This window comes from Eucyclogobius newberryi, unplaced genomic scaffold (assembly GCF_026437365.1).
Source record: "Eucyclogobius newberryi isolate DKJ021-1_F unplaced genomic scaffold, fEucNew1.0.hap1 SCAF_4, whole genome shotgun sequence".
In the NCBI taxonomy this organism is placed as follows: Eukaryota; Metazoa; Chordata; class Actinopteri; order Gobiiformes; family Gobiidae; genus Eucyclogobius; species Eucyclogobius newberryi.
In genome coordinates this window covers 6,008,628-6,033,627 of record NW_027316056.1, presented here as the reverse complement: position 1 = coordinate 6,033,627, position 25,000 = coordinate 6,008,628, and the positions used below count along the sequence as shown (strand labels likewise).

The 25,000-nt window shown below is 43.0% G+C and overlaps 1 protein-coding gene across 1 annotated transcript in view; it reads right to left on the bottom strand.

Moving 5' to 3' along the window:
- The window catches only part of LOC140377342 (voltage-dependent T-type calcium channel subunit alpha-1I-like), a 302,547-nt gene that overhangs the window by 15,746 nt on the left and 261,801 nt on the right, over positions 1–25,000 (bottom strand). The window contains exons 31-32 of the mRNA XM_072462718.1: positions 24,455–24,576; positions 14,752–15,189 (exon numbers count right to left, since the gene is read on the bottom strand). Coding sequence (XP_072318819.1) covers positions 14,752–15,189; positions 24,455–24,576 — 560 coding nt within the window. The remainder of the gene's footprint in view (positions 1–14,751; positions 15,190–24,454; positions 24,577–25,000) is intronic.

The window sequence follows — 25,000 nt, the reverse complement described above, 5'->3', positions numbered from 1 at the left end:
TGAAGCAGGACTAAAGATGGACTAAGCAGGACTAACCTGGATTAAAGCAGGACTAAACCTGGATTAAAGCAGGACTAAAACATGTCTAAAACAGAACTAAACCTGCACTAAAGCAGGACTAAAGCAGGACTAAAGCAGGATTAAAGCAGGATTAAAGCAGGACTAAAGCAGGATTAAAGCAGGACTAAAGCAGGATTAAAGCAGGACTAAAGCAGGATTAAAGCAGGATTAAAGCAGGATTAAAGCAGGACTAAAGCAGGATTAAAGCAGGACTAAAGCAGGATTAAAGCAGGACTAAAGCAGGATTAAAGCAGGATTAAAGCAGGACTAAAGCAGGATTAAAGCAGGATTAAAGCAGGTCTAAAGCAGGACTAAAGCTGGTCTAAAGCAGGACTAAACCTGGACTGAAGCAGGACTAAACCTGGTCTAAAGCAGGACTAAAGCTGGTCTAAAGCAGGACTAAACCTGGTCTAAAGCAGGACTAAACCTGGTCTAAAGCAGGACTAAACCTGGTCTAAAGCAGGACTAAACCTGGACTAAGCAGGACTAAACCTGGACTAAGCAGGACTAAACCTGGTCTAAAGCAGGACTAAACCTGGTCTAAAGCAGGACTAAACCTGGTCTAAAGCAGGACTAAACCTGGTCTAAAGCAGGACTAAACCTGGACTAAGCAGGACTAAACCTGGACTAAGCAGGACTAAAGCTGGACTAAAGCAGGACTAAAGCTGGTCTAAAGCAGGACTAAACCTGGACTGAAGCAGGACTAAAGCTGGACTAAGCAGGACTAACCTGGATTAAAGCAGGACTAAACCTGGATTAAAGCAGGACTAAAACATGTCTAAAACAGAACTAAACCTGCACTAAAGCAGGACTAAAGCAGGACTAAAGCAGGATTAAAGCAGGATTAAAGCAGGACTAAAGCAGGATTAAAGCAGGACTAAAGCAGGATTAAAGCAGGACTAAAGCAGGATTAAAGCAGGATTAAAGCAGGACTAAAGCAGGATTAAAGCAGGATTAAAGCAGGTCTAAAGCAGGACTAAAGTGTAGGATCAATCCAAGATCAAACCAGGACTAAATCAAGAGTACATCAGGTATAAAAACAAAACCAGGACTAAAGTAAGTCTTTATCTCAGATCCTTCTAACAGCAAATAATCAACAATTGGCCACAAAGGCAAAATAAATATCAGCATCAGCTAAAAAAACAAAAAATCCATGTCTGACCATCTCTGGACAAAAGAAAATGACAGATATCAAACTATGAGGAACGACTTGTCACAATAATTACGATATGAACTTTTGCAATAATGGGACATGTTTTGTCTTTGTACGATAAGATTTGAGCTACAGAAGGTTGAATAAGTCACTTCAGCGACTAAAGAGTTTCATTCTGCCATTGATCTGTCGCAGCTCGTGATTTAAATGATATTGTACATTGAGAAAAGGCTTTGTTGAGTCAGCGGTTTCAATATTATTGCTCATCGTGATATTTTCTGTGGAAATATGTCGCTAAGTCTAAATATGATATCGTGACATGCCCAGTTATAAGTCAAATTAATACAAAATATGATACATTATAATAAAATAAGCAGGAAAAAGGTTACAGTTGACTTGACTTTGACCCCATCTGCTGTTTGGCCAAATAGGAACGCTCTATTGTTTTTATTTTAATTCGGAAGTACGTATCAGGACATTTTAGATGACAAAAAGCGGGTCCTTTGTTTACAGCAGCACGACTTGTATATGTTTGACCTTATTATTTAAATTGGCTGACACATAAAGCACTTTTCCATCCACAGAACTACACGCGCGCAACCTAAAATAACCTGTTTTGAATAAGTGTGGGTGTCTCCGAGATGTTCCTGTTGATCCTTCTCATCCCTCTTTGTTCTCTCACGTTGAGGCTCAGGTCTTCAGGGCAGCGGAGCTTTAAAAAGGACTCGTTACGTGTGTAAAAGTATTCTCTGTGTTTATGTGGGTGGTTACACAAGCAAGAAATGTGTCTCAGTGATGGAAAAAAGCTCATATTTAATGGCAATGTAACGACGGGTCAGGTCAGGATGGTTTTGTTAAGAGCAAAGGAAATTGTATTCAGAAACAAGATATAACAAACTATTGCTGGGAAAAGTATTGAATTCATTTTAAAGTATGGAATACGTCCAAATTGGCTGTTTGGTGCATTATAATTAGTAGAATAATGTGATGAACTGCAATTAACTGCGAGTACTAAAGGTATGTTTTTAATTGCAATTAATCGTGACACATTTTTGGCCGATTTGAGAACAATTTCTTACTTATGTGATTCATTTCCGGCTAGTTATAACCTACTGCGTAATCAATAAAGAAGGAAAAGTGGTAATAAGATCATTTTGTAGGAGTCACATTGGTGTCATAAATACGTTTGATTGGTATTAGATCTTAAAGGTTAGAAGAGTATGTCTACAGTATGTTCTGATGTGTCATCATCAATCGTTTGTTGAGCCTGCCCTCATTATGATCTATCAGAAAAAAATGGATGGCACAAACTGCACCTACAACCGAGGACTGGACAGACATAATAATGCACATACAGAAAATGGAAAAAAAATGGACTCAATCTGGAAATGGACAAATGTTAAAGATTTTGGACCAAAGTTGTTCAATGTTCAGTGCCTTGATTTTGTTTCTGTTAATGTCCCGTGCTACTTATGTTCTTTTTGTCTCGTGTATTGCTGTCTGATCATGTTCTATGTTCTTTGTTGTGTGTTTTGATAAATTATTTTTGAAAATGTTGAAAAAAATGAAAAGCTGTGATTGTGTGAAAAGCTGATTGTTCTGGTGTGCCGCTGAACGCCCCGAGAGATGTTTGTTGGCAGGAACTGATAGATTTGTATTTTTTTTCATTTATTTGTAATCGTTTTTGTGTGTTTTGCTCCAGGCTTCAAGAGTGGACATAATTGTATTGTAAAACATTATCATTATTGTGATCGAAAGCTCTTCTTCAAGTTGGGAATCGAGTGTGAAAAGTCCAGCCCACAGTCAGATCTGGACATCTCCCTCAAAAACATGAGCCGTATGTGTTGTTTCGCTGTAGAGTTTGTGTTGTCAGTTTCTGCTCGTACATTCGGACAGAGCTGAGGGATCGACAGCAGACAGAGATGGTCTGAACATGAACCTGTGAAGCCTGTCAAGCTCCTGACCGCTTTGACTCCGCACGCTGCCCGCTGCTGCTCACACGCACATTAATGACATTCATCACCTTCAGTTGTCGAGGTTTAACAGATGAATACATTTAAAACCTTTTCTATGATCATTTAAAATGCTGTGTTATAGGAAGACCTTTTGACTCTTTACTCCTCTTGACAGACCCTCCGGACCTCCAGTCAGAACCTGCTTGTGGTCCCAAAAACAACATTCAAAACTCAGGAGGATCTGTCCTTTCTGGCTGTGGCCCCAAAGCTCTGGAACGCCTTGCTTCTGTCTCTGTTTGGATGATGATGATCTTTTAAAATGCATTCGGTTGACTTGCTCTTATTTGTTAATGTTTCTATCATTTTGCTGTGCCTGCTCTAAGCGCTATACAAATACAAGGTTACGTTTACTTCTTACTTACACATATTATTATTAACATGATTTTAACATTGTTCCCTCATAAAAAAAACATACCTAGAGTTGTATTTAGCTTCATTCACGCCTGTTTACGATGTCTTCTCCCTTTGAACGTTTAAGGCCATAAATCATCAGACACGAATCACTGGCAAGCTAGCTTTTGTTTATTTCCCTCAGCTGCCAGTAGATGGAGCACTAACACCAATCCTAATATATAAAGTAATGTGTTATTTCAGTAGAGGAATCATTTTAAGTTCTAAAACATTCTAAATAAAGCAGGAAATGTGCTCTTCAAACTTTTCAGAGCTTTTATCATAAATGAGTTAAAACATAGGTCTTACCTGGAGTTGTGTTTTTGTTTCCTTTACACATGTTTGAGGATTTGTTTTTTGTGCAGCTGTACTTACTACTATAGAAACAAATGATTTCGTATAACTTTACAAACTAAGAGCAGTTTTTGCCTCTAATTGGGGACTCGCAGCAGAGTTCCTATATACTTAGGTCTTACGTGTTTGAAACTATATGTGCCGAGCTGAACACGGACCATCCAATTATTATGAGAAGTGAATCAGGTCATAACTGGAGCTGCTTCTCTGGTCACATATGTCTCTATAGCGTCGCGATTAGCTGTTGACTTTGACCGCACCACCAATTAGAAAAGCAAAGGTTATTCACACAGCTTTATAGACGCACCGAGAGCACACCCTTGGTAATGCTCCCATAGAAAATGAATACCATTATTACTATTATTACAACTATTCATTCGTTTCTACAAATCGTTATTATCCTGTTGCCTCGTTCGTTTATTTAAAATCGTGTTCCCGTTTTGTATTTTGTTTTTGTATTAAGCTTTGTATTCTGTTTTCGCTCGGTGCACTTTGTCTGTTTTTGTGTGTAAATGGTGTGTCAGCGTGTCTTACAACAACTATTAGAACTACAACTCCTACAGATCTAGTGCCAGTTTTTTTTAGCATCTGCTGCAGAATTAGTCCTTTTATGGCCAAAAGAGTGAGACGAGGAAGACAAGGAAAGCGAGCAGGGGCTCTCGTGCCTTTACCTGGGGTTTTATTTTCCAACATGAACTCACTTTCCAATAAAACGGATGAACTGTTGCTGCTGATGAGACAAAACAGAGACTTTTCTTCATCTCCTTTTTTGTGCTTTATAGAGACGTGGCTCAGCGAGTCGGTCCCGGACTGTGCCGTGGAGCTGGAGGGCTTCCTGCTGCTCCACGCCGACTGACAAAAGGATCGCTCCGGGGAAAACACAAAGCGGAGGAGTCTGTTTTTACATGAACAATGCCTGGTCTTCATATGTGACTGTGATCCCCAAACACTGCTCTCCTGCTCTGGAATGTCTTTTCATCATTCATCGCCTCAGTCAGGCCCCTGTTTATATTCCACCGAGCTCCAACGTGCAGGAGGGTTAGGGTTATATCATGTTTCATCAGTTCTACACGACCATCATTGAGTCCATCCTCACCTCCTCCGTCACCTCCTCCATCACCTCCTCCATCACCTCCTCCATCACCGTGTGGTGTCGCTGGAGCCACAGCCAGGGACAAACAGAGACTACAGTGCATTGTGCCCTCTGCTGAGAAGGCGATCGGCTGCAGGACCTGTACGTCTCCAGGGCTCTGGGACGAGCAGGTCGGATCACAGCCGACCCTTCTCACCCTGAACACGGACTATTTGAGCCACTCCCCTCAGGCAGGAGGCCACTCCCCTCAGGCAGGAGGCCACTCCCCTCAGGCAGGAGGCCACTCCCCTCAGGCAGGAGGCCACTCCCCTCAGGCAGGAGGCCACTCCCCTCAGGCATGAGGCCACTCCCCTCAGGCATGAGGCCACTCCCCTCAGGCAGGAGGCCACTCCCCTCAGACAGGAGGCCACTCCCCTCAGACAGGAGGCCACTCCCCTCAGACAGGAGGCCACGCCCCTCAGGCAGGAGGATACGGTCCATCCGGACCAGAACCTCCCGCCACAAGAACAGTTTCTTTCCCTCTGCTGTCGGACTCATGAACACTTCATAAACACTGTCACTTTAACCACAACTTAATCAATCACTGCACTGTTCACTTTTTGCACTATTTCCGACCCTCTGTAAATGTTTGTGTAAATATCTGTGTACATACACTCTGTGAGTCTATTTTTACCTTATTGTATTATTGTATTCAATTCTTAATTTATGCATGCCATATTTGACTCTATAGACGTTGCTATTATTATTATTTTATTATTCATTGTTCTACGTTTGCACCTAACGTCGAACATTTTCCTATGTTTGTGAACTGTGTTCAATGACAATGGCAATAAACCTTTTCTGACTCTGATGACAACAAAAAGAGGCGTGTGGATGTGCACACACACTTCCCCCGGGGCTGTACGCGCTGGGCTTTAGGTAATTTAATTCAATTCAGTTTATTATTGTAACGCCCAAAATGACAACAGTGGTTGTTTCCAAGGGCGACAATGAGGACAGAATAAACAATGTTCATAGGGACTTGGCAATGTCCCAGCGTCCCCTGTCCTGTAAATGCCCCGGGAGAGTGATGGCCCCGAGCCGCTCTGAGACCACCAAGCTTCTGTTCACTTTTATATCTGTTTTTATTGAACCATATTCTTTCTATTGACAATTTACATAATAATACATAATTTATCACACAAAAAATGTATTGTTTAACAAGTTAATAAACAAGCCCAGAGCAGGAGACAGTTTTCAAGTGGTATTTTTTATTTTTTATCATAAACGTCCAAAAGGAAAATCCATAAATGTTTTTCCTGATCATTTCTGTTGGTGACAAGGCGATAATGTTATCCTGGAAGTATAATGAATATAAAATCTTTGCAAACCAATCGAACATAAGCCTTAAAGAAGTGCGGTATTATAATGACCACCATTTAAAGTTTGTGGGGTTTCAGTGTCTTTGGAAAAAGCAGACATAGCAAAACTGCCCTTTTAGTTGTAAAGCCTCCTCATACAAAGAGAATATAAAAGATGTGGTTTCCTAATTGGACAAAGGAGCTCGGGAAAAGAAGGAAGAACATGTTTAAAGCTGTGAGAAGAGGATGCATTTTTGTTAAATCCTTCTAACTACGACTGATGTTGTATTATATGGGCAACAATTATTTGGGGAACAATTATTTTCCAATGCCATAATAACAATAAAGCGTGACTGTATTATGGGGCAGATATGTAGTACACTATTCTTTCCAGCCTCCACCGTCCACACAAAAGTTACATCGTGCACCTTTAATCATACATTATGACGATCACAATTTAAATGGTTAAATAGTTGATTCTAAGAACACTTGTGTCACAGTTGTCGTGTTTAACCTGATGTTCACAATGTTTGTCAGTGGAGCCTCTGCTGCCTCTCTGTGCTCTAACCCCTGTTCTCCAGCGCCCCCTATCTGTGAGCTGCACTGGACACTGCACTGTGTGAACCGACAGACAGAAGATCTAAAGCCTGAAACTTTAGTCAGGACATGTGGCCTCATACTTTATGTTTATTCTAAAATAAATCAACAGAAATGTGGAGAAAAATACGGCGTGGCAATCTGTGGTAATTTGGGATATTAAATCTAGAGGCGTATTAGATCATCAGCTCTTTGTGCTTGTAACTCTTTGAATAAGTGGTGAAATAAAGACAGGCTAACTGCTTATGGGATGTAGAACGTCTGCTGCAGCGATCATACTCATAGACCATCGTTTTTGACTCAAGTGTTGTAGCCGAAAGCCTCATTTATGCTCCATATTTGTACTTTCAAAGTGTAGTTACTTTTTGTTTTTTTTGTTAATGCTGTGTTCTGGTACATGACCACCAGAGGGGACTCAAGGTCAGGTAGAGGAATTACCAACCTGGAAGAAAAAAAGCACCAGAAAACAAACATGGAGGAAAAAATGAGCCTTTACTGCACTTATTTAGTGCAGATAAACATTTTATTAACCTGGTTACTTTTATTTTTTGAAAGGTTACGCACACCGCTGCACGCACACACACAAAAGGCAAACAAACGGGGGCGGAACATGCGGCAGATAAGCCAATGAGAGCTGTGCATGGTGGCGAATCACAGCGCTTCAGCCCGTGTGTGTGTCACAGGGGTAAACCCGCATCCCCCATGTAAACCCTCAAATGGCCTCCAGATCATCCGGACATGTATTTGTAAAAACTGACTTCCGTTTATACCATTGACTTCAGAATTGTGATATTGATGATGGCAAATATTATCATCAAAGGCAAGACAGTAACCGCTCAGAGGAGCGTTAAAGTTGGTGAGTGTGGTATAACATTAGCCCGAGGACAATGGTCTTCTCGGCAGCATCAGAGGCGCGTGCTGATGCGCCGTGTTATAAATACTCAGGATCACTTTGACAGTGACGGGAGAAGAAAAGACTACAAAATGGCCGCCCACGCTGAACGTCAGAAGAGACACTTCAAAAAGCACAATAATGATTAAAGAAACATTCTGTTGACTGACTTCGAGCTGATACTATGATGTCAAATATTTTGTTTCATTCACATGGTTGAATGTGGTAATGTATACTCACTTTCTAGTTATTTCTGCACTAAAACAGTCCCATTACTCGTGTTATGACACTACTAAAATGTACATTTGATAATGATAAGAAAAATGCTTTTTACACATTTCAACACCAATCACCATAACTTCATGTATATTGCCATGGTCTTGTACTAGTTCTGAAAAAGCTCAAGATTATTTTAAAACATTTGTCCTGTTTATGTGATGTTTTTGAGTATCTATTGTCAATGTTGGCGTAAGTATCGATTAGATTCCGATATCATATACTTATGACAACTATACTCGCTACTTTTAGCTTCTATATCCTCACTCCCACTGCACTAAACAGCAGTGGTCCTTGCGCCCTCTGCTGGTGTATATGTGTACATTTACATGCTGTAGTAAACCTACTGTTCACTGTACAATGAATATTGTTAACTTGATGCATCTTTTCCAGCATCTGCCACCTGCTTGTCTCCATGGAGATGTTATTGCTTTGCCTTGTGCTGCGTTCATGAGCTGCTCTGGAACTCTGGATTCCAAAATGAGAAGTCGAGGTTCCAACTTGTTTGTTTTCATGTGCTTTTTATCTCGGAAAGTTAGGATTTTGACATGACCAGTCACAAAATCACAGAACAAACCAGAAAGTTTAGTTCTGTTAGAGTTTTACAAAGCTAAACGTTAGCATTTGTTTTGGAACACATTGTACTATTTTTACTTTATACAGCTAACGTTACATATCTTAAAGCAAGAAGAAGATTTTTTGCTAATTTGAGAACTCAAGCGAGCTTTTGTCCTTTTTTAAAAAGTGCACATGCGCACACTCACCCCCTACAGCCCCGCTGTAAAGTAAAGAGTAAAAAGTAAAAGTAATTTACACAGATTTAAAGAACTATTAAACTATTAGATTTATACAACCTAAAATTCTTTGCTCAAAGCCGACAATTCGAGCTCTGGTAAGATGTCGCCATAAATGTGTTAAGAATATAAAGCCTTCAGCCATTTCAGCAGGTTGACTTTGTTGTCCAGTTCAAACATGTAGTGCAGTTCAAAGTACAAGGTCCTGCTCTCAAATGTGGTAAAGTGAAAAGTATCCACTGAGAAAATGACTCTTTACAGATACCTAAAATGTCTAATTAAGCACTTTGTAACTTTCCACCACTGGAGACAAAAGTAAGTCGCCACAAAAAAAGTGACGTCTAAATTACCACCTGAATAACTTATTACAAAGTACATTTCATTGTGTAAAAAGTCTACACATTGTTCTTCTTCTCTCTTCCCTCGTCTCTGAATCCCTCGCATTGTTTTGCCATCATTTGTTGGTTTCCTTCCTTTGGCCCGAGTAAAGCCTTTCTAAAAATACTCTGATTTGCCATTATTCGCCGAGCGTGTGATTGGGAGCGGTGCGTTGGTGTATTTTTAGCCCTTCTGATATCTCTGTGCATATGATGAATGTACAGACTGTGAGGACGCTCTTACACAAGTCAAGACCCTGAAATATACACATTATTCTATTCTCCCCGCAAAGAAGACGCCGACATTATCCATATGCTTTATACTTTATGAAATTAGCATGTTGTAATTAAACTGATTGTTATTGCGACACCAATTGGAGACACATGACAGAAGAACAAAGCTTTGCCTGAGAATCGGCAGCTATAGGAGACATAATTATGCACAGTTCACTTTCCTCATCATTCGTTTACTCAAAGTTGTATTCTGATTGATCCCTATGTTTGAGTTAATCCTGTTTTGTCCTGCAATTTAGGGATTATGGAGTATGAAGAGGCGGGGCTTATCACTTCTGCAGTTTTGAAAAGTAAGTTGATGGAGCTGTTTCTAGTAGGCACATAACGCATGGGTAGGGCCTCGGGTGCTCCGAGGGGCACCAGCCTGACCAGGGGCACCAGCCTGACCAGGTGCACCAGCCTGACCAGGGGCACCAGTCTGACCAGGTGCACCAGCCTGACCAGGGGCACCAGCCTGACCAGGTGCACCAGCCTGACCAGGTGCACCAACCTGACCAGGGGCACCAGCCTGACCAGGTGCACCAACCTGACCAGGGGCACCAGCCTGACCAGGTGCACCAACCTGACCAGGGGCACCAGCCTGACCAGGGGCACCAGCCTGACCAGGTGCACCAGCCTGACCAGGTGCACCAGTCTGACCAGGGGCACCAGCCTGACCAGGTGCACCAGCCTGACCAGGGGCACCAGCCTGACCAGGTGCACCAGTCTGACCAGGGGCACCAGCCTGACCAGGTGCACCAGCCTGACCAGGTGCACCAGCCTGACCAGGGGCACCAGCCTGACCAGGGGCAACAGCCTGACCAGGGCCACCAGCCTGACCAGGGCCACCAGCCTGACCAGGTGCACCAGCCTGACCAGGTGCACCAGCCTGACCAGGGCACCAGCCTGACCAGGGGCACCAGCCTGACCAGGGGCACCAGCCTGACCAGGGGCACCAGCCTGACCAGGGGCACCAGCCTGACCAGGGCACCAGCCTGACCAGGGGCACCAGCCTGACCAGGGGCACCAGCCTGACCAGGCACTTTGGACTGAATGAATTAGGCTTATTGTGCAGCAGCTGCACTGTTCTAATTGCAAATAAACATGGAGCCTACAGTAGGCCAACCTTGTCTAGTTCTTTATCATTTCAATACTTATTCTAGGACTCTAGTATCGCCGCTCTCTCTTTCTCTCTCTCTCTGACGTGCCATGTCTTGAGCTGGCAGCAGCGGCTGGTCCATTAAGGGCGCCGCCCCCCCTGTCAATCGGCCAACTACGTACATTTTTTGTGTGTTTAAAAACAATATAATTTATTCAGAAATATTGTATATTCTCATTAGTGTAAAATGTGTAAAACAATAATATATATACATATACATATATCTATAAATATAGATATAATCTTTGTCTGCGCGCCGCGTGGTCTCCTGCCTGGCGCAGCCTGCGTCACTTTTCTACGTAGCCGTGGGGCGGTTTGAAAAGCGCCCCAGAACCCCATAGAAAAGCAATGGGGATTGTGATTATCAAATCACAATCAGAAGAGACTTTGGCTTTTGCCATAGGAAAATAGCGACTGAGGGGCGCTTTCTGGAGCGCCCATTTGAACGTAGAAGGTACGCCATGGAGCTACGCTTTTTACGCTAGAGACAGAGGCATGTGCGCGCGCCGTACGCGAAAGTGTTTTCCGCGTTTACGTCTTTAAACTGCATCACGTCTGTTACAAAAGGTACGTCCAAAACGACTCAGAATGAGCTGCTCATCTGTTTGCCGGCTTTTGTCGTGTTGAAGTGAAAGCGGCTGATTTCGTATCAAGAGCCGAGACGTGTGATCTGTCAAACTCCGTGCTCCGTTACCATGACAACACTAAAGAGAAGTGTTTTTTTTAGTTTATTACCTGGATAAGGCTAACGCTAAGCACTAAGTATCGCTTAACTTATTAAAATATGTTTTGGTTATTAGAAAACCTAGGAAAGAATGCTATAAATGACAACTTTCCATACAGCCATAATGTCTGTCATGATTAAATATACAAATGTCAAATGTTACACATGTAGTTCAGGGTAAATAATGCCACTTAGAAGCCGTTTTATGAAACACCAACAATTGTTTGTGTTTTTATTTCCTCTTCATGTAGTAATTGTTACTATGCACTACATGTGACAGTATCACTGACATGTTTGTTTTGCTCTTTTCAGTCTGATATTTTATAAAGTGTAAAATGTAATTTGATGTCAAATGTATTTTCTCACAAATGGCATCTGCCTCTAATTCATAGGTGTCAAACTCTGGCCCGCCAGACCTTTTAATCTGGCCCGCCGAACATTTCAAAATTTATATTTAAAATAAATAAATAAATAAATACATGTTTTAATCGATTCATAGAACCGTAGTTACATCCGTAACCGTTTTTATCGCTAAAACTACGCATCCCACAATGCCGCCGGTGGCCGCCCCTCCCCCACGGGGCTCTGTTCACTGCTGTGTGAGCTGCCCCTCCCCCACGGGGCCCCTGTGCACTGCTGTGTGAGCTGCCCCTCCCCCACGGGCCCCCTGTGCACTGCTGTGTGAGCTGCCCCTCCCCCACGGGGCTCTGCTGCACTGCTGTGTGAGCTGCCCCTCCCCCACGGGGCTCTGCTGCACTGCTGTGTGAGCTGCCCCTCCCCCACGGGGCTCTGCTGCACTGCTGTGTGAGATGCCCCTCCCCCACGGGGCTCTGCTGCACTGCTGTGTGAGCTGCCCCTCCCCCACGGGGCTCTGCTGCACTGCTGTGTGAGCTGCCCCTCCCCCACGGGGCTCTGCTGCACTGCTGTGTGAGCTGCCGAGGGAGAAGTGCACTTCAAGCACTTTTGAGCAGAAGTTTAGTGGTTTGTCAGTTCAGGTGTACAGATAACTACACAGACGTGGAAATGTTAGTTAGTACATTTAAACGTTTTTTTAGATCTTGAGAAGTTTATTTTGTTAAAATCAAATGTTTATCTCTGTGTAGAACTGTAGATCAACTCTGAGGTTGTAATGCACATACACTGAAGCACAGTATTGGTGAAATTACACTTGTTTTTCTAAATACATAAATTACAAAACAAACGTTTCGTAATTTTTTTTTACCGATCCAGTAATTGCTTCAAAACAGCATAGGCTATATAAAGCTATTTATTTCTTATATTTTTAATAGTTTTATGTTTTACGTTATGTTCGGCCCGCGACACAGCCTGAGCGCCGAAATTCGGCCCGCGGCCCAAATGAGTTTGACACCCCTGCTCTAATTCATTGTATTATCATTAACAAAAGTGGAAATAAAGTGTGTTTACTGAATTAATTCACTTGTAAATGTATATTTAAAATATGTATCCATGCAGTCAATGTTAAATATTCAATTTTGGACATTTAAAAAAAAAAAAAAAAACACGGTAATGTCAAATTGCCCCCCCTATATTTTGCCCCACCAGCCGCCACTGTGAGCAGGTGAAGTTAACCCAGGCAAACTGCTGACACCGCGAGCGTGTCGTAGTAGTTAAAGTAGTTAAAGGTGTAATGGACGATTTTTTGGCCCAAATCTGAGTCTTATTTCCTTGTGGCGTGGACTGTTGATTAGTCCTGCCACGTGTCAATCATAAAACTCACCTACCGCTCACCTGCAGCCTCGTGCGGCTCGTCCCCATGAGAGCAGCACGTTTACGCAAGTCTAAGTGCATGGATCTATCATAATATAGTTCCCTCAGTGTACGGGACAAAATGAAGACGGAGAAAGACAGTTCGAGCTCATAAGAGACGGAAATCTACGGGAGACGAGAGATGGGATGCGATCCGTCGCGCTAATAAACAAACGCACTTCTAGCCGCGATGCTCTCGTGCAGGTCTGCACGGGGGAGTGCCCATGCACACTTCCACTTCAGTTCTCAAATCGGCAAAAAATCGTCCATTACGCCTTTAAACTTACAAATGTCTAAATCATGTTTTACATAAATGCAGCAGAAAGCGTGAATAGTTTGCAGCCTGTAGTGTTTTCTAGAGCCTGGATCTGTTCTGCAGAAGAGCTGGAGCAGGGGCGGAGCAGGGACATTTAGGGACTGCCTCATGATAAGTAATGAGTAACGAGTTGCTAATAATATTACATTTAGAATGCACCAGGAAACACACATATGCAATATACTGTATATGAAATGTTGTATATCTTTGAAATAAATACTTTAGAAATAGTCACCTTTAGAGGATTGGGGGCACCACTGAGCATTTCTGCTTAGGGCCCCCAAATAATAGGTATTACATTTCTTTTTTATAAGCCTCTGCTGCGTACTTGTATTTACCTAACCTAAACCCTGACCTAACCCTTACCCATGACCCTTAACTTCATCACTTTGAATGACCAATCACAGCAGACCGTCCCTCCGGACCAGACACTTTACCTTTCTATTATTAAGCAGCTTAGAATAATATCGTGGTTTACAATGAACAGAAGGTCAAATAATGTTCAATATTAAGTATCTGGAAAAGCATAAGATGTCTTCTTTAAAGGTGCACTATATGTTCTGGGGGACCGAGTGTCATTTTCCCCAAACATTTGAACTCACCACCAGGCCACAGCTTTGTCTGGATGAATTTTCATAAGTTTGGTGACAATCTTGGCTCATCTGATCAGATACAATCACATCTCCTGCTCATTCTGAGCGGTTCCATCAGAGCAGGGGCCGAGGGACATGTGAGCTGTTATATCACAGAACATCCCACATTCACATGATTCAATTCAAACAGCAACTTAAACTCACTGCAATAGTTTTCTGCAGACCAGGCTCAGCCACAATGTAACCCTCTGGTGAGGGTCCGCAACCTGCTTGTCTCATGGAGATGTTATTGCTTTGCCTGGAATGTTCCATAATATGGTATTAAACTCTGAGCTTGATGAGAGCCCCTTTAATTGAACAAATGTGAGAATCTATGATTCTTTCCTCTCTAACTTCTTTTCCAGTTCTTGAGTTTCCGTTATTTATTTGCTTCTCACTTTGCTGAAGTGTCACAGCCGCTTTGAAGAAAACTGACAGATCTGGCTGAAGCTTTTCCTCATTTGTCTCTTTGTCAACACATATTTTGTGTATCATAGAATGCAAATGAGATGTACACAGTGTTCACAGCTGTGACCTACCTGAGCAGGTGAGTACAGCCGACAGCGATGGTGATGATGTGAGATTGCTTCATGTCCTGCTCCTCCGTCCCTCATCATCACAGCTCCCCCTGGTGGCCCCACAGTCGCCGCTACAGCCACAGCTCCGGCCGCTCCCCCCGCTGCGGCCCCTCCTGCCGCCGCTGTAGCCCCAGCGATCGCTCCGATGTTTCCCATCATGCAACACAGCCCGCCCTGCGCCAGCTCCAGCTCGATCTCGGCGTCCATCTCGGCGTCCTCCTGCGCCTCTTTGTTGGAGTCATCCAGGTGTTTCATGAGAACAGCCACCACCACGTTTATGAGCACAAACTGGGCCGTGAGCACGAACGAGACGAAGTAGAGAGGAGAGATGAACTGCAGACCCGCGTGGCAGTCGGTGTCTGAGCTGGGGTGGTCGGGCGGGCACTCTCTCAGGGTGTCCTGGAGCAGACAGAGGGAGGAGAGGAGACAAGAGGATAGGAAGAAGTTAGAGAAGCAGGAAATTGAGTTTCAATGTCAGTGTTGATTTTAGTCAATCAAATTCTGTCAGTTCTGCAGTTCTTTCTTCTCGCAGAACTACCTGGAGCTGTAAGAACCTTGTTCTTGTTGCATCAGACGAGCAGAACTTTGTTCTTGCAGGGCTGTCAGACAGTTGTGCTGTGATTGGTGATTGGCCCAAAAAGGGCGTGGTTAATCGTAAATATATAACATTTTTGTGAAAGTAATACTTAAAAAATACACTATCAGCCATATGATTATGGTTGTATATGAAATGTCTTCTTGTAGCTTTAAGTGAAAGGACAAACCTAAGTTTCTTGTTTATTCATAGTTTCTATGAATTGGCCTTTTACTCCTCTCTGTTGTCATGGTGATGACACAGCCCATTTCAAGTATTTCCTCTGGAACATTTTCTGCAACATTTGGTGTAAAAGTCTATTGATATAAAAACGTATTATTTCAGAATCAGCTAGATATTCTTATATATTATTGTTATATATTATTCTAGATAACTAGATAAAGCTTTATGCAGCTGGAGCAGCATCATATTGTAGATTTGTTGACCTGGTTTATGGTTCATATCTCTGTCATTACTGGGCATGAATACAAAGGAACACAGTTCACTGTCAGTAGAAATAAACAAAAGTGAAATATTTTTTTCTCATAATAGCTGCAGAAAGTGGTGCTGTCATTCGACTCCAAAAACGTGATTGTCGTCAGTTAAAGGACTTTAAGACAAGATTATTATGACATTATTATACAGTGGAGCAAATCCCAAACTAATAAGGATATGGTTCAACGTTTCTGTCAAAAACATCTGAGATTATGACATCATCAAATTCTAGAATGTGAAGACATTATTACTCATTCTAACAGTCCTTGATCCCCCAAGTCGCTCTTTGTAGTTGGTCTAAACGTGATGATTTAACGTGATAATACAATATCACGTTAAAAGTTGAACATGTAAATGAAAACATTTAAAAACTGCTCAGCATTTCAGCCAATTAGCCACAAAGCAAGAGTAATCCAGCTAATCATGACTAATTAATTATTGGAATGATGACTCATGTAGTAATTGGTCATCATCATCAGGACAGTAAACAGACTCACACACATGCTCATCAGTTTGCATTTGCCGTATCTGCCTGGTTCAAAAGTCTGAAGCACATAATAATAACAATAACAAATATAGCCGCAAGCGGCAATGATCGGCCCTCGCCACGCCGCCGCCACACCGCCGCCACCCCGCAAGAGGAGGGGGCGCTAACGCGCCCCAATTGTCCTTTTATTACGCCTTCTGCTGAATCTGTGACGCTGTCACATCTTCTCCCCTTTGTTTTACCATCAAAAAGCTATTTTATTTTGAATTCTTGGCAAAATGTGCAGCTTTGCCGCACAGACACCGTGACTCTTTGAATGAAAATGTGGATAACTTTTGATGGTCCTGAAGATGAGTCTCACAAAATTTCAGGTTAATATGTCTAACACCCTGGGAGGAGTTTGTGAAAGTATAAAGTGTAAACATGTTCTGAAGATTTCCCCATTGGAATAACATGAAAGGTTTCGGTCATCGTTACGGCAACGCCATAACAATTATGACATGGGTCTCATTGACTTTTTTGATGGGGATGCCAAAATTGAGTTGTGTGTCAAATTTCATATAATTTCGCAAAACTAAACATTTAACCTCCATATAAAATCTGTAGGGGGCGCTGTGGCGCCAAATGAATTTATTTCACTTCAAGTAGGTTTAGGGCAAAGAGTTTAACAACTGATTCTAATTTGACGCAATTCGGACTTTATCTGCGCAAACGGCAGAAATTTTAAATATGGGAGATTTCTGAAATTCTAGCTACAGTTTGCGGCTTCCCCGCACAGAGACCGTGAGAGGTATCAATGTAATTTGGATAAATTTTGATGTCCCACTCCTCAGTAGCATTTTCACCAAATTTCAGCTTTTTAGGGCCAACGCCCTGGGAGGAGTTTGTAAAAGTACGACGTTTGGAAAAACTCCGAAGTCATGTTTAGCCATTTTTGAAGCAATATGGCCGACATTTGGTTGGGCGGACGGCGTTGCCGTAATAATATTTTTTACTTCTCTTGTCACCATCTACCTCTGCGCCAAATTTCATGATTCTACGATCAGATTTATTTTGGGTCATTTCCCATCTCTCAATGCATTTTTGGTACATTTGGGGGCGCTGACGCGCCAATTTTTTTTGTTTTAGAAAAGGGAAATAGCCAGAATGTAGAGAGGCACGATTTTTAGAAGTGTGAACATTTTTGTGACTTTTCGTCAATGTTCACTGGGTGAAAAATAGGGGGGTTGGTCCCGAGAAGAAGAAAGAAGAAAGAATAATAAAGCCGCAAGCGGCATCCAACGGCCCTCGCGGGCCGCCGGCCTTCCGACTCTGCGCTTTCGACTTGATAAAGATGGCGCCCTTATTGTGTGTTGAATTAAAAAAGAACTTGACAGACGGCGACACATTGGACATGGCCAATCCAGTGGAAATGAACACAAGTGTCAGTCAAATTTGCTGCTCCGCCGCACAGAGACCGTTGCACTTAGAATATAAATATGGATAACTTTTGATGCCCCGCTTGTGTAGATCATATTCCCAAAGTAAAGCTTGATCGAGCTATTGCCCACGGAGGAGTTTGTTAAAGTGTGAAGCATAAATTTGAACATTTCAAAGATTTGGCGTTTTCCCATTTGTGACAGTATATTTGCAGCTCCACGGCACAGAGACCGTACCACTTAAAATCAAAATATGACTAACTTTTGATGCCCCGTTTGTGTAGATGATTTTCCCCAAATATGAGCTTGATCGGGCAATCGCCCTAGGAGGAGTTTGTTAAAGTGTGAAGCGTAAAAATGTGGTCATTTTAGAGATTTCACTGTTTTCCCATTTCTGACATATATTTGCGGGTCCGCCACACAGAGACCGTAGCACTTAGAATCAAAATATGGATACCTTTTGATGCCCCGCTTGTGTAGATGATTTTCCCCAAATATGAGTTTGATCGGACAATCGCCCTAGGAGGAGTTTGTTAAAGTGTGAAGCGTAAAAATGTGGTGATTTGAGCGATTCTGCAATTTTCCCATAAGGATAACATGGGATGTTTCTGTCAACGCTACGGTTACGCCGTACAAAATATGACTTTGGCTCTCATACTTTTATGATCAGGATGGCAAATTAGAATTTTGTTCAAAATATCATGTCATTTGGAAAAACTCTATTGTTTATAGGCCACTCTGAAAGCCAAATAGTCAGAATTCTGGGATACGTTTGCGGCTCCGTCGCACAGAGACCGTAAAAGTTATCCTTAAAATTTGGATAACTTTAGATGCCCCACTTGTCTAGAGGACGTACACCAATTTTGAGGTTCGTGGGCAAAACGCACTAGGAGGAGTTCGTTAAAGTGTGAAACATAAAAATGTGGATATTTGAGAGATTTTGCGGTTTTCCCATAGGGATAACATGGGAGGTTTCTGTCATCGCTACGACTACGCCGTAAAAAATAAGGCATTTGTCTGATTGGCTTTTTTGATCGGGACGCCAAAATAGAATCTTGGGTAAAGTTTAGAACATTTTGGTAAAACTAATTTTTGACCTTCAATGTTAATTTAAAGGTCACTCTGTAGGGGGCGCTATCACGGCCATTTCAATTTTGTCTGCCTAAACTGGTCCAAACTAGAAAGTTTAACAACTGATTCAAATTTGGTCCTAATCGGACTGGTTTTGATCAAATGGGAGCAATTTTTAGACCTGCAATATTCCAAAATAAGTTGTCCAACTTTGCGGCTGCGCCGCACACAGACCGTAAAAGGTATCTCAAAAAATTGGATAACTTTATCCAATTGGATATTTGAGAGATTTTGCCGTTTTCCCATAGGGATAACATGGGAGGTTTCTGTCATCGCTACGACGATGATCAAATGGGAGCAATTTTTAGATTAGCAATATCCCAAAATAAGTGGTCCAACTTTGCGGCTGCGCCGCACACAGACCGTAAAAGGTATACCAAAAATTTGGATAACTTTAGATGCCCCACTTGTCCAGAGGACGTACGCCGATTTTGAAGTCGGTGGGCAAAACGCACTAGGAGGAGTTCGTCAAAGTTTGACGTGAACAAAATGGCTAACTCAGCTTGTTTTCATTTTCAAAGGAAGATGGCGGGCATAGGGTAAGTCTGGGGGCGTGGCCACAATAATATATTTTTTTGTCCTCAAGAGAGGAATGCGTGTCCCGAATTTCGTAGCTCTATGACAAAGTTGACCTCGGGGCGTCTCCCATAGGCGCAATGTATTTTGACTTTTGTCGGTGGCGCTGTTGCGCCATTTTTTAACATAAAAAAAATGGCCCAGAAAAAATCAAATTTTTCGCCGATTCTGAATTTTGGGCAAAGTTTGATGAGTTTTTGAGCATGTTCAGGGGGTCAAATTAGAGCTCAAAAAGCAGAAGAGCAAGAAAAAATATAGCCGCAAGCGGCAATGATCGGCCCTCGCCACGCCGCCGCCACACCGCAAGAGGAGGGGGCGCTAACGCGCCCCAATTGTCCTTTTATTACGCCTACTGCTGAATCTGTGACGCTGTCACATCTTCTCCCCTTTGTTTTACCATCAAAAAGCAATTTTATTTTTATATTCTTGGCACAATGTGCGGCTTTGCCGCACAGACACCGTGACTCTTTGAATAAAAATGTGAATAACTTGATGGTCCACCCCTGAAGATGAGTCTCACCAAATTTCAGGTTAATAGGGCTAACGCCCTGAGGGGGAGGAGTTTGTGAAAGTCTAAAGTGTAAACATGTTCTGGCGATTTCCCCATTGAAATAATATGGGAGGTTTCGGTCATCTCTACGGCAACGCCATAACAATTATGACAGAAAGAAGGCGCCCTTGTTATTGGACATGGCCAATCCAGTGCAAATGAACACAAGTGTCAGTCAAATGTGCTGCTCCGCCGCAAAGAGACCGTAACACTTAGAATCAAAATATGGATAACTTTTGATGCCCCGCTTGTGTAGATGAAAATGAGCTTGATCGGGCAATCGCCCTAGGAGGAGTTTGTTAAAGTGTGAAGTGTAAAAATGTGGTGATTTGAGCGATTTTGCGATTTTCCCATAAGGATAACATGGGATGTTTCTGTCATCGCTACGTGAGTTTTTGAGCATGTTCAGGGGGTCAAATTAGAGCTCAAAGCGCTGAAGAAGAACAAGAAAAATAATAAAAATAAAAATAATAATATTTTTAGCAAAAATAATATAGCCGTTTCCACTATAACAACAAATTATACATCGTTTGAAAGCTCTAAGCCTTCCCCATGCCGCCATGGGGTGGAATCATCATTACGAGCGCTTACGCGCTCGTCACTCCCTATTCCGTCGGGATGCCCCGCCCTCTCCCTATAGACTTCCATTGATTTGAGCAGATACAAGCATGGCCCAAGCCTGCGGCATGGATTTTTGCATACGGGACGATGCCAGGAGGGTTTTTGGAGGAATGCAGCGCTTCGCGCTGCTGTTGTCAACAATGAGTGAATGGGCGTAGCCCATTCACTCATTCTTGACTATTTCTGTCATAGCAGGAGTAAGTATGCATGATCCATGCCTTCGGCATGGGTTAGTTCACTGTACTTGCCAGGGGCGACAGGGTACCAAACATGCGGGCTGTGCCCGCATGTTTGGTCAGACAGTTGCAACGGAAGCAATAGGACCTCCGCCCTGCTGGGGGCTGCTAATCTGTGCCATCGGCCGTTCAGGCCACCACCCATCACGTATGTGTTATGTGCGAGGGACATGGGTCAGATATTCCTCTGGTAAACACCAGGACAACAGCTCACAGCTGACCCCAAGAGCCAGTTACACCTGCAAGCGACAATGAAGGGCCTTGAACCCACCAAACCTACTTTTTAGTCATTTAAGTGTACCTAATATGTATCATAAATATTCCGATGCGAAAACAATGTTTCCCATTTTTCAAATATCATAAACTATACATTTTCGGAAAGCGCTCGCGCTTTCCTACCTCATGGTGTGGGTCCCTGGTCACTGACGGGTACTTTCGATAATTTTGAGTGGGCTCCGCCCACTTTGTGTTTTTGGCCCTCTATACAGTAATAATGTTCAATTTTTGCATTACATGCTTATATGCACGGAACATGCAAGAGATGGGGAACGTATTCGTGAGCTACTTAGCGCAAATGAGTGCTTTATATGGGGATGACGACCGCTTCGCGGTCGTCATCCCAATGTAAAGTGCTCGTTTAGTGCGAACTTTTGCAAGGGCTTCGCCCGTTTACAACGGTAATGTTCCATTTTCCTACAACTAATTAGTATGCACGGGGCGTGCATGAGTGGAGGAGTGCGTTAGTGAGTGTTTGGAAGTGGGCGAGCGCTTCGCGCTCGATTTCGTAGCCGTGCTTCGCACGGCCTTACGAGACTAATAGGCCTCTCGCCAGCTTGTGGCGCTCGGGCCTAATAATAATAATAATAATAATAATAATAATACAAACACATTGTTTGCCAAGTTCAAAATCCACTAATTCATTGCAGGCCTTTTTTCCTATGCACTTTTCCCTTTTAGTTCAAATGAAGCTGTGGCACAAGTGTATTTTCTATTTTTCTTTCAGCCAATCACAGCACAATTTCCTGTTTATCATCAAGCATTCTAAACATCATCCATCACTCACTTAAGGACTTCAGAGATTCCCTTTCACAGTATAATATGCCCTTGCATCTTTGCCCTCAAGCTTTATGTAACTGTAAAATAGATAAATACAAAATACACCTCCTCATTCGTCTGCCGTCCATCTGTAAAGCCTTTGTACCACTGGGTTAGAGGGTCAGGGAGGTAAACAAAATCTGGTTCACTTTCTATTGGGGCAATCTCTATGGCAACAGGCCCTGAATCTTATGGTGCTTTCAGACCACGGTGCACAAATCTGGACCGCTGTACGTTTGAAGGCAGACGCTTTGGACGCAGGTCGAAGTGTCCGTGCCGTGGAGGAGGAGTTGTGTTTCCCGGTGTGGTTGCTCTTTTGCTGATGGCAGAACCGGTTGAGAGAGTGGCGTTTGTTTGTTTGCTGTATAAAATGAAACAGCAGAGGTGATTGGCTCGGTCTGGATCCACCAAATACTGCAGAGTAGAAAAAGCTTCAGTTGTATCATCTGGACTCAGTTAGAAAAAATAGACGTTTTGACTCTCATCCAAGAGTCATTGTCAATAAAAGAATTTAGATCGAGAACTCCGATATTAATACTGTTCTGTGGTAAGACCCGCCCATTGGGAGGAGCCTTCCTGAAGTAGAAAGAGTTGTTTGTTTGAACAGAAACTCCCCCTTGTATCTACCGAGCCTATTCAGAATCTTAATGGACTATTAGAATCCTCTTTGTCTTTGTGAGGCCCTGGCTCAACCACCCTGAATACCTGATTAGCATCTAAATGTCCTGGTCCTGGTCCTCTGCCTCTCCAGGGGTTCAGTATACCATTGTAGACTACAGGAAGGTTGAATCTTAGCCCTCCATTTCTGTTTAAAGAAGGTCTTTCTTTTTTAACAAAAATAGCTTCCTTAACTCCTCTTTCTAACCATCTTTTCTCCTGCTTAAAACCTTCACCTCACCGTCTTCAAACGAGTGATTAGAGGCTTCAAGATGGAGATGCACGGCACTCTGAGGTCCTGAACTTGTATTTCTTCTGTGCTGATAAAGCCTCTTGTGTAGATGCAGATTCATACTGCAGAGTTTAGTGAATAACATCATTTGCCCAAAGAGCTGCCTCTGGATGATATTTTAGCAGTGCAGGGTTTGTTTTGGTCCTTCTTAATGGATAATGAAATGTGGAGGTACGCCGCTCAGACGCTCAAAATGCACTGCAAAAACACATGATCCACATAGACTTTGAATGAAAACTGGACGCTTTGATGCTGCAGTGTGAACGCCCAGGGCTGAAAAGGACTCAGAAAGATCAGAACACTTTTCTGCAAATGGCAAACCTGGCTCTTGTCAGACTGATCTGTGTCTCACTCTGAGTCCTTCACATGAATCCATCTGGGAAGTCTCTCGCTGAAAGCTTTCAGGACATTAAAAAATACTTAATGCTGATTGGTCGAAGCGTCACAAGAGCAGAAGAAGCAGAACAATCTAAATTGTGTTCAATCCAGAGTTCAGAAAAGCACAGTTCTCTTTCTCATCCACAAAAGTACAAAGTGCCATTGTGTCCATGTTCCTCCTCAAATGGGATAAAGTACGGCCGTCAGCGCCGCCATATTGTTTTAGTTCAAGTTGTTTTGACTTCTGCCCAAACCACAATGCTGCTCTGTGATTGGTTCTAGTCCCACCTGTGGCCCTAAATGCCATGTGATTGGCCCGTTCACCACTGGTTGCGGACTGCAAACAGATCAGCAGGAGCCTAACAAGATGATTTCTCAAGAGTCTGTGAACTCAGAAAAATCACAAGAATTCCTCTTGCTGGTAAGGTTAGCAAAATGGGCCATTCAATACAGCGTATGGGGCCCTTCCCCCCTCTCTCAAAATGGTTCAGGCCACTCTTCCGTTGCTTTGGCCCCTGAGCTGCTGGAGCTGTGCTTGAGGGAGAAGACCTGACAGAGAGAGCAGGAAAAAAAGTGCGTTTATGGTGCTTTGTGTCACTGAAACGCTACAGGAGTTTGTGCTCCTGTAGCGTTTCCTCTGCACAGTCCAGTCAAACTGAAGGCTCATGCAGTAGATCTACAGCTGATGCAGGGGTGGAGCAGAGAAAGGGACCATTGGGGCAGGGACCCCAAGGCAAACCTGGTCCAACATTTAACCACCTGAAGTGATATTTAAAATTATCATCTACCACTGTCTGGAGAGACCAACTTATGTGAGACAATCAATAGGTCTAAATGTTAAACTGCGCCAGGGGAGTAGCTCGCCTAGGGCACCAAATGTGCTGGGGCCGGCCCTGGATGAAAGAAATGTAAATGAACTTTCTCTGTGATGTAACTCTTGTGGCTGTTGGTCACACACACTGATGTTTGAAGTATGCAGGTCTTCCTTCTCCATTGCTCTGATTGGTCGGTCTGGAGCTAATCTTGAGCGAGTTGTGACCCTGTTTCTGTAATCCAGAGATGTCTGTGTCAGTCCAGTGAAGAGAAGCTCATCCAGGATCTATTCAGCCTGCGTCGTAGAACAGGTAAAGAACATAATGAGCCTAAAGTCGTACCTTCATGATGCCGTTCCAGTTGTCTCCGGTAGACACTTGGAACAGAGTGAGAAAAGCCATGCCGAAGTTCTCGAAGGTGGCGTGGCGACTCATGCCCTCACACGGATAATCTGCATTACACACTGCACACAACAACACAGTTAATACATATCTGTTCTTTTCCAAACAAACCACCTTTTAAAAGGTCTGAGAACACATTCTTTACATTTGCTGTCATTTTAGGCTGCACATTTATTTGAATTTGTGAATCTAATGTTAAAGCTATGTTCAAACTGCAGGTTGGAGGTGATTTTTTTGCCCAAATGTGACCTGGGACAGTGTGAACAGCCCCACTCTGTTTTATTTTTTAATACGACCCATTTCATTGTTTGCAAAGTGACTTTAGCGTGAACACAAAAGTCACATTTATCTGACTGCTGTGATGTGCAGTTCTTATTTTAAACAGATGAGGGCTGGTTTAGTCCGGTCACCCCGGGCTGAAAGTGAGCTCTCTGTGCAAAACAAATAAAGGTGAATTCAATAGAGAAACCACGCTAAGAGGCTGTA